This window comes from Spermophilus citellus (assembly GCF_964194105.1).
Source record: "Spermophilus citellus genome assembly, chromosome: 12".
NCBI classification, from domain to species: domain Eukaryota; kingdom Metazoa; phylum Chordata; class Mammalia; order Rodentia; family Sciuridae; genus Spermophilus; species Spermophilus citellus.
In genome coordinates this window covers 114,295,201-114,309,034 of record NC_138198.1, presented here as the reverse complement: position 1 = coordinate 114,309,034, position 13,834 = coordinate 114,295,201, and the positions used below count along the sequence as shown (strand labels likewise).

Below are 13,834 nucleotides of genomic sequence, written 5' to 3'. Positions count from 1 at the left end.
TTCTGGTACATGTAAATCCATAGTTCACTGCTATACCTTCTGTCCCTAAGTCCTTATTTAACATAACAATATATCATAACCAGGTTGGTTATATAATGAAGTGGCATACCTGAAATTTACATAAAACAGAGAGCATCAATTCCTTAGTCTATGGCCCTTCCAAGCCTGGCTGGCCTCTTTGCTTTCAGTGGATACTTGGGAGCCTGCAGTACTGTTGCATCAGGCAACTCTGATACATGTCTTTCCTGACACCATTGCAATTGACTAACTCTAACTATAGCTACAGAGAAGAGGAACTGTTTCCTATTCCTCATTTGACTTTGGAAGTAAGATGCCTCACTCAATTTTGACATATTGAGGAAAAACTATTGTGGTTTATTTAATTACACTTCAAAATATCATGCTGGCAAAAAACTTAAAACATTAAACATCTGGCAGGTGTAGGGGCACATGTCTGTAATCCCAGTGGCTCTGGAAGCCGAGTCAGGAGGATTGCAAGTTCAAAGCCAGCCTCAGCAACTTAGCAAGACCCTGTCTCTAAATAAAATATTAAAAAAGGGTTGGGGATGTGACTCAGTAGTTAAGCGGTCCATACCAAAATCAAAACAAAATAAACATCTGTCCTACTGCCTTTATCATCCAAATACATACGTATACAAAAATAATTGTGTGAGTTCACTTTTTTGGCTAACTGTTTCAGTGTCTGTTACCTATAACAGACAATACAGTCTTATCTATAATAAGATTATTATAATCTTACCTATAAATATTTTAGCATGCATCTCCTTGGAATATATTCCTCTATAGAACTACAATATTATTGTATGAACTCCATAATGTCAAATATGTAGGCTACATTAAAAATTTCCCAATTGTTTCAGAAACATCTCCTATAGCCAGTTCTTTGAACTATAATCAATGTTCATGCATTCTTATTTGCTTTTTATGTCTTTTTTGGTTTTGATATGGGACAAGAAAAAATTTAATGAAATTTACCTGGTAAATGAGATGTTTTTCTCTAAATTTTACTCCACAAACTTCTACATAATATTCCTACCAGAAAACCCACCTGGGGGGCTGAGAAGCTGAAGAACTTCAGTGTGTTCCATAGCCTGTAGGAAGTCGCTCAATTCCGCTACCGTGCAACCTTTTTCACCCATTAGTTTTAGTAAACACAGGCTTGGGCTTCCTTCAGGCTCCAACACCTTAAGAGAACACTGCTCCAGGTCCAGACAACTGAAAATGACAAATTTATTCAAGTCAACAACCTCTTTTCAGAATGATACATCTACTAAATAGCTGAACCATTCCAGGTACTATAAGGAATTAATCACAAGTTGGTGTGTGCTGGAAACTATTTACATTATCAGTGCTAGTGTTCTTTCCTCCTCCTTCTTTAGAATTTCCTCCTCCTCTTTATTCCCTTCTCTCACTCAGTTCCCAGAGTTATTAAGGCAGGAGAGCTCAAGAGAAATCTTGAAGCAGGATGTGAGAGAAATTCAGCCTTGATGGTGATCGAAATTTTTGTCTTTCATTTGAAAACAAGAACTAGGAAGAACAGAAAAAATTCTTTTTAACTTCTTCTTTGAAGATAATGAAGCACAAGATGATCCAAAATAAAGGTGTTAAAAGGTTAAATTCTGCTGTTTTATGTAAGGAATATGCCTTCTCCATTGGGGAACTACAATATCTGAAATCATGGCACATGAGCAAATACAAATAGTGCTAGTAGGGCTCTAGAGATAAAGAGAAGCCAATGACTCAAAAATGTCACTAGATAAAACAATCAATGTTACAAAGTTAGCAATCCGAAAAGACTTAAAACACCCAAGTCAAGCCAAGGAACAAACATGGAAATAGCATAAGGACTACTAGGCTTTTTTTTTTTTTTTAACTTACAACATAATGAATGAGCTTATATTTAATATAATACTTCTCAACATGGGATGTTACTCAATTAATACAAAGGTTGTGGGCTGGGGATGTGGCTCAAGCAGCAGCGCGCTCGCCTGGCATGCGTGCGGCCCGGGTTCGATCCTCAGCACCACATACCAACAAAGATGTTGTGTCCGCCGAGAACTAAAAAATAAATATTAAAAATTCTCTCTCTCTCTCACTCTCTCTCCTCTCTCACTCTCTTTAAAAAAAAAAAAGCGTTTCTAGCTTTAAAAAAAAATACAAAGGTTGTTTTGCTTACACTGAATCTCTTCCAATGTCAACATAAAGGGTTCTTTTTAACTTTAAATCTTTTTCCATTTCAATATAATATATATTAAATACATTTTTCCAAACCTTTTTCCCCCTATAGATGTTTTAATTTTGGCTATTTGATATGTAAGTATAATATTAACTTGGTATATAAAGCAAATATATAATAAAAACATGGAGAAAAAGACTCCATAAGGATTCAGGAGGCAGTGATAACTTGACAGTGGAGATCTGCCAGATTCTGGACAAGAGATTCTTCCTTCCTATTTCCTGTGCTTTGAGAATTCTGAAACTTTCAACTACTACTTACTTTATACCATCCCATGTCTTTGACACTTTTTCTAAGCAGCAAATACAATTTATAGGCTGCAGTTTTCAGTACATTATTTGTTATAAAGAAAACATTTTTTTCCATGTAACAAACATCCATTTGTTCTCATTTCATGGGAAACAACTAAGAATAAGAAACCATTACCGTTCACTGGGAAGTTTACAGACTAAAGCTCAGGTTTATCCTCAATAACACAAAAGTTTTCAGGGCAAAGTTTGATTCAGGAGGCCTTTAAAAGTTACATCTGTCCATTCTGCTTTCATGCATACACACCAAGGCAAGCACAAATGCCTGCAATGTTGAGAACCACATCTAACAAGGTAGCGATTGTGTCCCCGGTTTCTAGTGTTTCAACAACTAGCAGAACCAAAAGCAATGAAATGAGGACTAAGAACAATTGTGTTGAAACTGAGGTCACGATCCTGGGATCTTGAAGGCTGAGAAATGGTACATATAAAAATTTATCTGGCTTGAAATATTCCCTTTTTGGAGCTCTGGATGCTGAGGCTAAGAGAGTACATGTGACACTGCTTCTGGGAATCCTTAGAATCAGGATTACTAAGTTTTTAAATAAGTAGAATGAGATTTTTAAAAATAAGAATACTATATGCTAAATAAACTTGTTTTATGAGAAGTTTGCCAGGATCTAAATACATGAAATTAAGACGTCATCTCATTAAATCTGATGCTTTAACTGTTGACATTGATACAGAAACACTTTGACTTTTCTTCCCAAAAAGACCAAATTGAAGTAATCAATTTCTCTTCTTATACAGAGGCAAAGAGAAAAGCAAGATTCTGAGTCTCCCTTCATTGTACTAATTTTCTGCATGGGTACTGGCTTTCAGCTAAGGTGATGCATGAAACATACTCAAATTTTATCTTTCCTTCCTTAGTTATATTCCTGTAAGTGTGCTTCCTGAGCCCTAATTCAGAATTTTTGAATTACATTTAAAAACTGCTTTATTACTGAAACAAATGGGCTTTGCTTTTTATAAAATCAAATGGAACATATTATAATGGCATTTTTGGGGGTATAAACCACAGAATTGCTTTTAGGTCCTTCTGCTTCTTCTCTTGGTACATTTACTCTCTGGAATCTTCATTTATTAATTCAATTTATCTATCTATCTATTTATGTAATTAGTTTTAATTTCTCAGCATCAAAATTATACCGGACAACTTATTTATTAATCACCCAAACTAGGTAAATTTTTTCTAGGTATTGAGGATAGAGCAACAAATAATATTTGCTACCCTCCTGAATTTTTTCACTTTAGAGGAGGATAGATAACACACAAACCTCTCTCTCTTTTTGGTACCGGAGATTGAACCTAGGGGCACTGAACCACTGTCACATCTCCTATTCCCCCTGCCTTTTTTTTTGAGTTAGAGTCTTGCTAAGTTGCTTAGGGCCTTGTAAACTTGCTGAGGCTGGTTTAGAACTCACGATCCTCTGGCCTCAACCTCTTGAGTTGCTGGGATTACAGGTGTGCACTGCCATGCCCGGCACATCTCCTGATATATATATCTAATGTTTTGGAGAAAACTAAAACAAAGCAAGGGGACAAGAAATACTGGAACAGATGTATGGGGTAATTTCAAATCTTATAATCCGTAAAGTACTTATCCAGAGGATGGCTTTTAAGCAAACACTTGAAAAGTGGACAAGCAAATCATGTAGTTATTTGTGGAGACCACCTCATTCTGAATAAGCAGCAGGTACAAAGACACTACTATTTTCAGGGGGTATGACTAAAGCGGTGGTGGTGGAGAGAGATTGATTAACTGTAGGATGTAAGGTTCAAGCGTTAACTAGTATCTAAATAGCATTTTTACACTGAGATAGAAAAGCAACTAGAGGGTTTTGAAGAGAGGATAGACAAAATACGATTTAATGTTTTTAAAGAATCTTCTATGCTGAGAACAGACCAGAAATAGGGGCAAAGCAAAAGGAGGAAGAAGTTGAGTGGCTACTGGAATAATCCAGGTGAGAAATAATGGTAGCTTGGCCCAGTATGGTAGATGTGGAAATTGGATTCCAGATATATACTGAGGATTTGAAGATAAAAATAACATATCTAGAAGCAGAATCAGGAATGACTTGATTTTTTTTTTTTTTTTTTTTTGGTCCAGCAACTGGAAGGATAAAGTTGTCATTTATAGAGATGCAGAAAACTGAGAAAAAGGTTTGTGGGAGGGGACATGTTAAGATTCAGACATGTTACATTTAAGATGTTTAAAAGACAAGAGGAGATGACAAATAGACGTCTACACACACCCGGGGATTCAAAGCAGATATATTGGGAGTAATCAACTTAATGATATATAAAGTCATATGACTGAAGAATAACACCAGGAGACTAGGTTAACAAACAAAACAGAGAGATACAAAGCCTGAGCTCTAATGTACGATAAATTCAGAGCAGGAGATGGAGAGGAGGGAATCTTTGGCTAGAACTTTTACACATATTCTCATTCCTGTTATAAGCTGAGCGAAGGCAGGGTTTCTGTAGCTAAAGGAGCACCTTTTACATGCATGTATGCAATGACTGATGGTTTTTCCTTGGTGTGTGTTCCACAGTCCCATTTTTTAGCCTCATTTCTTAGCTTCTGACTGAGCAGAATTTAGGCAGTTTAGAGCTCCCTCCCCGCAAATTTTTGCCCATCCCTGAAGCTTATAATTTACACTATGGGCAAGACGCTCAGACTCTGTGCCTATATACAGCAGTGTCCAATATTAGATCAGTTTGGAATGGAACCACGGCTGGTTTTCATGTAGGGCATTCATGGTCGTGGCAAACTAAACCATAAGTAAGCAATCATGCTGAGTCATCAACAACCGTGTGAAAATATTTACAAGTATTCCTAATTCCTGCTGGACAGCTCTGAATGGACTTTTCTTGTGGTTTATTGATTTATATTCTTAAGTAAATTCTTATCTAATTTGAGGAAAGATACAGAGTCAGGAAAAAAGTAAAGAGAGAAGAAACAACTTTCAAGATATTTGGGCCGTGAATCTAGTTAACTCTGAGGAAAACTCTTCACATTCTTTTGTGACTCATTGTTCACTCGGATCAGACTCTCTCACTACAAGTCTTGTCTAACACTAGAGAAAGACACTTTTAGGACCTTCTACCATCACAGATGCTCTTCTCCCATCATGGTATGAAACCACTTTAACATAAGCTTTTTTGGTCTTAAATGGACTGAGAATCACCAGCTATCCCAGACCCTTGCCTATCACTCTCCAGCCCCAAGTTTCCCCTGCTAACTTTTATAATGGCAGCTTAACTCTTCTGATCTCAATAGACACAACCTTAAACATCCCAAATTCTCCAACTCTCCCCACCTCCATTAACCTACATGGAACTAATCTTCATCATCCTGGAAGACTGGTGTAACTCACCTGTCCTGTCAGGCTTCCCACCCAGAATTCCCAGATTTCACAAATGCATGCCCTTCCGTGCTTGTCACCTCTTGCTAGGCGATGGTCCTCCTCTCTATATTACTCCACAGAAAAGTGGCCTCAAAGCTTTCACCAAACTCCCAAAGCTAACAGCATTTTGTAGCCTCTAGTGACTGAAGGCTTGGGAGGAAAATGCAACACCCAGGATCAGGTATCCACTCTTTGAGATCCCAGCAGCCAAACGTTTTGCTGGCAAAGTCTTACTGACTTTCTTCCTTTATCACCAAGTGGTAGTACTCTCCAAGAAGCCCAGATTCTTTCCTAACTAGGTTCCTGATTAATGTCAGAACAACACGAAGATCTGCCTCCAAAGACAGTTTGGCTGTGTGTGTGTTGGGGGGGGGGGAGGGTACTGGGGATTGTACTCTCAGCTCTACCACTCAGCTACATCCCCAGCCCATCTGCCGCAGTCTTGGCTGGGCACAGAATCACGAGCCACCACACAGCTTTGTGGATTCAAACAGCAATTCTTTATTCCCGAACTCACACCGGTCTCCAAACACGCTCTGGGGCAATCCCCGTTCTGCTGCCGCCCCAATCACCTACTCCACGAGGCTTTTCTTCCCATCAATACTCTCTGAATCTCACGAGAGCTCAAAGGTCGCTCAGGTAGCAGGAACGCCCTATTTCCAGCAGCAATAATCCTCAACATCCAACTTCCCTAAAACCCAAGGTCTTAAACTGGGAACGCCCTAAACACAAGGAGCAGGATACTTCCTCAAACTGCAGGATACACCCTAATCCTGGAACCGCCTTGGTCTTAGAGCAAGGTCATCTACTCAAACACACATGCAAGGTCACAGCAAATTTAACATGGGGTACGCTGGCAAGGAAAATGCTGCGTCATTCCTACTTGGTAATGGCCCTCAGCATCTCCCCCCTTCTGATTAATTAAACAACAAGCAATGTGGCTTAAGGACCGTGCCTGGTAGGTTGTCCAATTCAACTTATGGTTCTTACCCGTCATGGGAAAACTGACCTTTAGGCGTCAGCCTCCTGTCTTAGGTTGAATCCACTGTAATCAGACCAACCTGTCACTGACTACCGGTCCAGCATTCAGCCATGCTTGTGGAAAGGCCTATGCACCAGTGGGGGGGTGAGGTTCTTGCCTCACCTCTGTTGGCCCCCAAATAGCCTTGGTGCCAGTGGGGGGGTGAGGTTCTTTGCCTCACCTCTGTTGGCCCCCAAATTTTAGACCATCACTAGTAGAAGGGAGGAGGATACAGAAATGCCATGACACCAAGCCAATTGAAGGCTCCTTTGGAAAAATTGCGTCACTGGTGACACCATCAGCAAAGATATGCCAGCATTACCACAATTAACATGGGGTGCGCTTGGCAAGGAAATTGCATCACTGGTGACACCATCAGCAAACATATGCCAGCAGTACCACAATTCGCTGCACCAGACGATAGTTCACAATGCATGCAACTGATATATAGTCCAGGCAAGTTCTGCAAGCAGTTCAAATCGGAGGAGTCTATCAATATGTCCATTTCTTCCCAAAGTAAATCGAGTCCTTGATTGAGCATTACTTGTTGAGTTATATTCATTGATGCATCAGTTTAAACAGTTTACTGTGATAGCTATTGTAGAAGCTGAGTAGAAGCTGTAGTTTGGTTTTATCTTAGTCTTCACCGGCACTGGGATGGAGATGGGAATTCTGGCAATGATGCTAAAGAGACATTATCCTGAACAGAATTATTAAATATAATGAAAAGGAAAGGTGAAAGTAAACAAACAGATCTGTTAACCTCCTTAAAAAACAATCCTTAACAGCTGTTTACCTAATTTAAATTAGTAAACAAACAGATCTGTTAACCACCTTTAAAAACAATCATTAACAGCTGTTCACCTAATTTAAATTAAACCATATAAATCACGTGAATAAAAAAAAAAATTCGGATCCATTTTTTTATGAGCGCTCCTCATAAATGAAATATGGACATACACACATACAGACATACAACACAAAACAGTGCACACATAACATATAACACATAAGACAATAGTGAATAAAGGCCTTGTAGCTATACCTAGGTGAAATCTCCATTGCAATGTTTAAAAACTCTAATCAAAAAATAAAATACAGTCAAAAAATAAAACTGATCAGAAAAACATTAACCTAGGTTTGTATGAGCTCAAAAAATAAAACAGAACTTTACGATGTGGGAAAAATGCAATAATAAAATAGATATTGAAAAAAACACCTTGGTTAATCACTGTCACAGATGTAAGAATAGCCAAGCTGGAGCTCTGGATATCAGCTGTTATGGATTTGAGTCAAATCATCTTCTTTTTGGTCTGTAGAAATTGCTTTAGTTAATCTCTCTGGAATCCAAATCGGCTGCTGTTCTCCCTGCGGAAAAACACAGACGGAACCCCGATTCCAGACAATAACTGGATCGGGACCTTTCCATTGTCCGGTTAGAACATCTTTCCAAAGTACCTTAGGCTTATGTACATTTTTCGGGTACATATGTCTTTCCGCAGCACTAAGTCCTGATGAATCCAAATTTAAAAGTTTAGAGTAAAAAGGGTTATTTTAAGTTTATCTTTGGGGGATATATACCCCTAAGATCCTTTTAAATTTAAGTCATACAAAAGCATTCTGCCTTAGTTTTTAGAATTACTTTAGTCCTTTTAATTTTTTGATGTGGTTTTAAACCATAGTTGTCTTAGCCTCTTGCATTTTCTATCTGAAATTCCTTATTTGACATTTTCAACCATTTTCTATCTTATTTCTATCTTCTAGTTTTCTTCTAAGGTTTTTATATTTACCCTTAGTTGCTTTTTTCTCTCCTAGTTTTCTTTAGTTTCCTATTTTGTGGGTTTAAAATTCTTGTCTTTCTACATCTTTTTTATCTTCCTATATCTTTTATCTCTCTACATCTTCTCTCTTTTTTTACCTTTCTGTACTTCTATTTTTGAAGTTTTCCACTTCAAATTTTTAATCTTCTTATCTAAATATCTTTTATCTTATTATCTTCCCATTTTCATGGTTTTTTTCCCTCCATCATGAATGCATCTTAACCACCTTCAATTTAACCTTTTAAAGCCTTTTGCAACTTATTTAGACATTTTACAACTTTTTACTTTACCACACAAAGATTATCTCATCTCCCTCTTTTTGCTTTAATAAGTTTGATGAGTAAAGCAAACTTTTTTTCCGCCATGAAGGTATCTCGACCACCTTCAATTTAACCTTTTAAAGCCTACCAATTATCATCTATACTGTACTTTTAAATGTACTTTTTCACCACCTACAGCTTTACTCTTTTAAACGAGGCTTAGATTCTGTTTAAATCGCTTAATGTTAGTTTACATGGCTGCCCTTCAACCAAAGGCTTTTTACTCCTTTAAGAAGCTTTGTCTCAATCTGCCATGTACAAATATCTTTTTTCTTCTTTCTTCCTTTCTCAAGCTTTTAAATAAGTCTAGTTTCCTCAAAATCTTTTTAAATGGCATTTTACAACTTTCTACTTTACCACACAGAGATTATCTCATCTAGAAACATTTCTTTTTCCTTTAACCTTTTATATTAAAATATATTTCCACATCTTGAATCCTTTTATATCTTTTTTAACCATTAACCCTTTTTATAAATTCACATTCTGAAACAACCCTTATAAAATTTCTGATTTAGACAAATTACTCCACTTTAATAAGATGAAATAATTTCATGTTTTTTAAGGTATTGTAATTGAAACCCAACTGAAACTTCTTATACTTTTTGTATATAAATTACGCCTGATAGAATCTTAAGACTTAGTAATCTTGTTTTAGCAAAGACACAGACCAAAGCAATATTAAACCTTTTTTCTATTTACCAATTTATGAAAACACACATAATGTTTAAATATATTACCTTATAGAACTTAATAAGTAAAGAGTACTTGATTTCATATTTAGTGGTTGATATTTTAACACTTTAGCTTTGTAAATTAATTAGATGTCTGTAACCAAGATCTTAGACAAATGTAGTAAACAGAACTAGGCATCTCTTTCTTGTTGAAGAAAAATCCTTCTACAGGATACCATGATGGTCCCATTGATAGACTTAATAACTCGTCTTTAAAAAGCCATGGGCTACATTTTTGTATTGTATCAACATATGTCCTAGCTGTTCTTGATCTCACTGGGGTGCCTCCTTTCTCTAACAATTTCTCTTCCTCGGAGGTGAACAACTTCAAACCTTGAGTCAACCATTTTCCCCAGTTTGCCTGAGAAAGTTCTATGAACAGGCAACTTGAAACAAGAACAAAATAAATCAAAACAAGAACACATTGTTTTTTGAAATCGTCACCCATTTTTTTTTGCTCTCCTTCAGGAGCGAGCAAATTCACTTACCCCCAAGATTCAGACATCCCGCGTACGGGCCACCAAATGCCGCAGTCTTGGCTGGGCACAGAATCACGAGCCACCACACAGCTTTGTGGATTCAAACAGCAATTCTTTATTCCCGAACTCACACCGGTCTCCAAACACGCTCTGGGGCAATCCCCGTTCTGCTGCCGCCCCAATCACCTACTCCACGAGGCTTTTCTTCCCATCAATACTCTCTGAATCTCACGAGAGCTCAAAGGTCGCTCAGGTAGCAGGAACGCCCTATTTCCAGCAGCAATAATCCTCAACATCCAACTTCCCTAAAACCCAAGGTCTTAAACTGGGAACGCCCTAAACACAAGGAGCAGGATACTTCCTCAAACTGCAGGATACACCCTAATCCTGGAACCGCCTTGGTCTTAGAGCAAGGTCATCTACTCAAACACACATGCAAGGTCACAGCAAATTTAACATGGGGTACGCTGGCAAGGAAAATGCTGCGTCATTCCTACTTGGTAATGGCCCTCAGCACCCATCCCCCCCTTTTTTTTGATTTTGTTAACTTTGAGACAGGTCTCACCAAGTTCTGAGGCTGGCCTAGACTTGTGATCCTCCTGTCTTAGCCTCCCAAGTCACTGGGATTATAGGCATGTAACATCACTCCCAAGATGCAATTTTTTACATTATGATGAATCTAGAAATTCAGAAATCTGTGGACTTAGACAATAGTATTTTGCATTTCCTTTGTACAGCTAAAAGCCTAATGTGTTTTTCCTAGAATAGAAAAAACTTGCACCCTATGTCTGCTTGACTTTCTTAGCTTACATTTCTTACCTCATTTCTGCATGGGAAATAATCCCAAATCATTATTAAGTTTTGCTTCGATCTTAACTTTGCAACTCAGGGTTGTTGGGAGGGTTAAAGTAGATAATATATGTAAACACTTAGTACATTGTTTGGTACTCTGTACTCAATAAAAAATAAAACCCCATTTTTAGTATTACATTCAACATGGCAATTAATGTTACTGTGAATGTCTCAAAATTCTAGTCTATTGCTAGATAAACCCTCATGAAGAGGAATAAAATATTTAACTTTTAATCTTCTGGAACTTTTAGCTAATAGCAGGCCTCAATAGTTTAAATGAATGACTCTCAATTCAACAAGCACTTATTGTCTAAGACAAGTTCTATGCATAACAGTATCAGGAGGTGACTTTGTATAAAGATATGTACAAATAATGATAGAACAATATGAAGTTTGGTCACTTGAGAAGTTTAAAAAACTGCTAAGGAGTTCAAAGGCAGGCCAAAGTCATAACAATGGCATAGAGTGGTGGTTATAAGTATGGTATCAGAAGCCCTGTTGCAGTTTCTGGACCCTTTCAGGAGGTTCACAGGTGAAAATGTTTTTTCATAATAATATTAAGATTTTATTAAACTTTTTCATTCATTCTTCCAGGAGTGTACACCAAAGTTTCCACTGTTGTTATCTGCCGATTTCAACAGACTGAATACAAAGAAACATAAAGAATCCAGTTTTTGTGATTGAATCAAGACGTTAGAGATTTTCAAAATGTAAATCAATGCTACTTTTGCTAGTTATGTTTTAAAAATTTTGGACAAGTTTGCTTTTCTGCAAAAATGTTGTTAACCATGTAATGGGTTCTTTTAAAATAAATTAACGTCTTGGAAATTTCTTGCTTTTAATTTCAAATGTGGTAAATGTCAATATATATAATATATATGTAACACAATAACCTGCATAAAGGCTCTCTGGGTCATATATATAAAATATTTTACACACACACACACACACACACACACACACACACACACGGTGGGGGGGGGGGAGGTGGGAGGTGCTGGGATCCCAACAGAGGGCTTCATTCATTCTAGGATAATTCTTAAGAGTGTAAAGGAGTCCTGAGACCAAAAACTTCAAATATCATTAATAGCATGGACCCTTTCCTTATCAGGAAGTTTCACTTATCAAGTTTATGCTCATGACGAAGACAAGAAGAAAACCTGGTAACTTGATTTGATGGAGGAAGATGGTGAGTTTAGATTCAATTTTTCCCTCTTTCCTTTTCTCTGCACAAAAATCTTCAGGAATCCCTGCACCCCAGTCCTTGGCTTCACTCCCTCTTCACCTGCACACCTGCCTCCTGACATTCCTTGGCCCCTCAAGGGCAGGGTCCACATAACTTTCTTCTGCATTTTAAGTTCTCTGGAATTACACTCGGAGAGAATTTCATTCTCTCAATATCTTCCCGGGTCATCCTCGACTTGTGGCTTTCAGCTCAGGGTCGGAGGGCAGGAAGAGGGTGCAGCAGCCGCCGGGCCACTTCGGCCTCTCCGCCTCCGCGCCGGGATCCCACCCCGTACTCCTCGCATTCCCAGGACTTGGCGTTTCGGGCTCTCGGAGACTCTGGGGAGGCTCTCGGTAGCCGTCCCCACCTGCGCTCTCTCCTCACCCCGGCGACGCGCTCCAGCCCTCCGCCCCAGCCCACACGCCCGCCCGGGCTCACCTGAGCCGGAGGCGCCCCCGACTGCCGGCCAGCTCGGCCAGCCGCCTCCAGCCCCGGCCCTCGGGCGCGCGGTCCAAGGTCTCGCCGAGCCTCCGCAGCAGCGGCTCCCCAAGGCGGAGGAGGGTCGCGCTGGCCAGGGAGGCTAGCGACTGCCCCGAGGGCGCGCCCGGAGGCGGCTGCAGGGCCGGGGACGGCGAGGCCTGCAGAGGCTCCCCCCTCAGCGACATGGCCCGCGCGGGCCGCGGCTCCGGCGCCCTTCCGCTAGCCCCTCGGCTCGCCTCGGAGTCCCGAGACAGCGGCGGAAGGAGAATTCGGGCAGCGCAGCGCAGCCCTCGCAGGAGGAAGCTCTGCTCCCCGCCCCGCGAGACAGGTTCTCCCGGGCACTCGCCCGGCGGGCCGAGGGGCGGGGCCTCCGCTGCGCGCGTGCGTGCGACCGCGCCTCCCGCCTTCCCCCCACAGCCTCCGGGCCCGCGCGGCGCCCGCGGCGAACCCGTGGAGCGCGGCGGCGCGGTTGGCTGCTGCTGCAGGAGGAAGCTGTGTAGGAACTGCGCCTCGGCCGCTCCTCCTCAGCGAGGAAGCCTGCGGCATCGGGGCTTCCCGAGGCCGTGGGAGGAGGCTTGCCTCATGCTGGGGAGGGGAGCACTCGACTCCGGGTCTCCGGCCCCCACGCGCTTGTTCCCGAGCCGCGCTCGCCAGACTTGGGGACTTGCGTGTGTCAGGCTATGCCACCAGCTCCCGCGTTGGGCAACCTCAGTGGACGCTTCCTTTTTTGGGGGGTTAGATGTGTATGGCGTTGCCAAAGGGAAGCAGTAGTGCTGGAGCTTCCTATACTTGACAGGAATCGCCCGAAACGTCCGCCTAGACTTTAATTTTAAAAACTGAAGGATCGGGCATAGTGGCATACCTCAGTGTTAGGACACCTGCCGAACGTGCACAAGGGCCCGCTTCTATCCCTCGCACTGCAAACAAA

At 40.5% G+C, this 13,834-nt stretch overlaps 1 protein-coding gene across 3 annotated transcripts in view; it reads right to left on the bottom strand.

Annotated features, from left to right (window-relative positions):
* Positions 1-13,223, bottom strand: part of MALT1 (MALT1 paracaspase) — a 68,038-nt gene extending 54,815 nt beyond the window's left edge. For all 3 annotated transcript variants that reach the window (XR_014018192.1, XM_081262631.1, XM_081262632.1), the window contains exons 1-2: positions 12,865-13,223; positions 1,070-1,236 (exon numbers count right to left, since the gene is read on the bottom strand). Coding sequence is in view for 2 of the 3 variants with exons in the window: in XM_081262631.1 (XP_081118757.1) it covers positions 1,070-1,236; positions 12,865-13,091 (394 nt within the window). In the remaining variant the exon portion in view is untranslated. The remainder of the gene's footprint in view (positions 1-1,069; positions 1,237-12,864) is intronic.
* Positions 13,224-13,834: the final 611 nt, after the last annotated feature.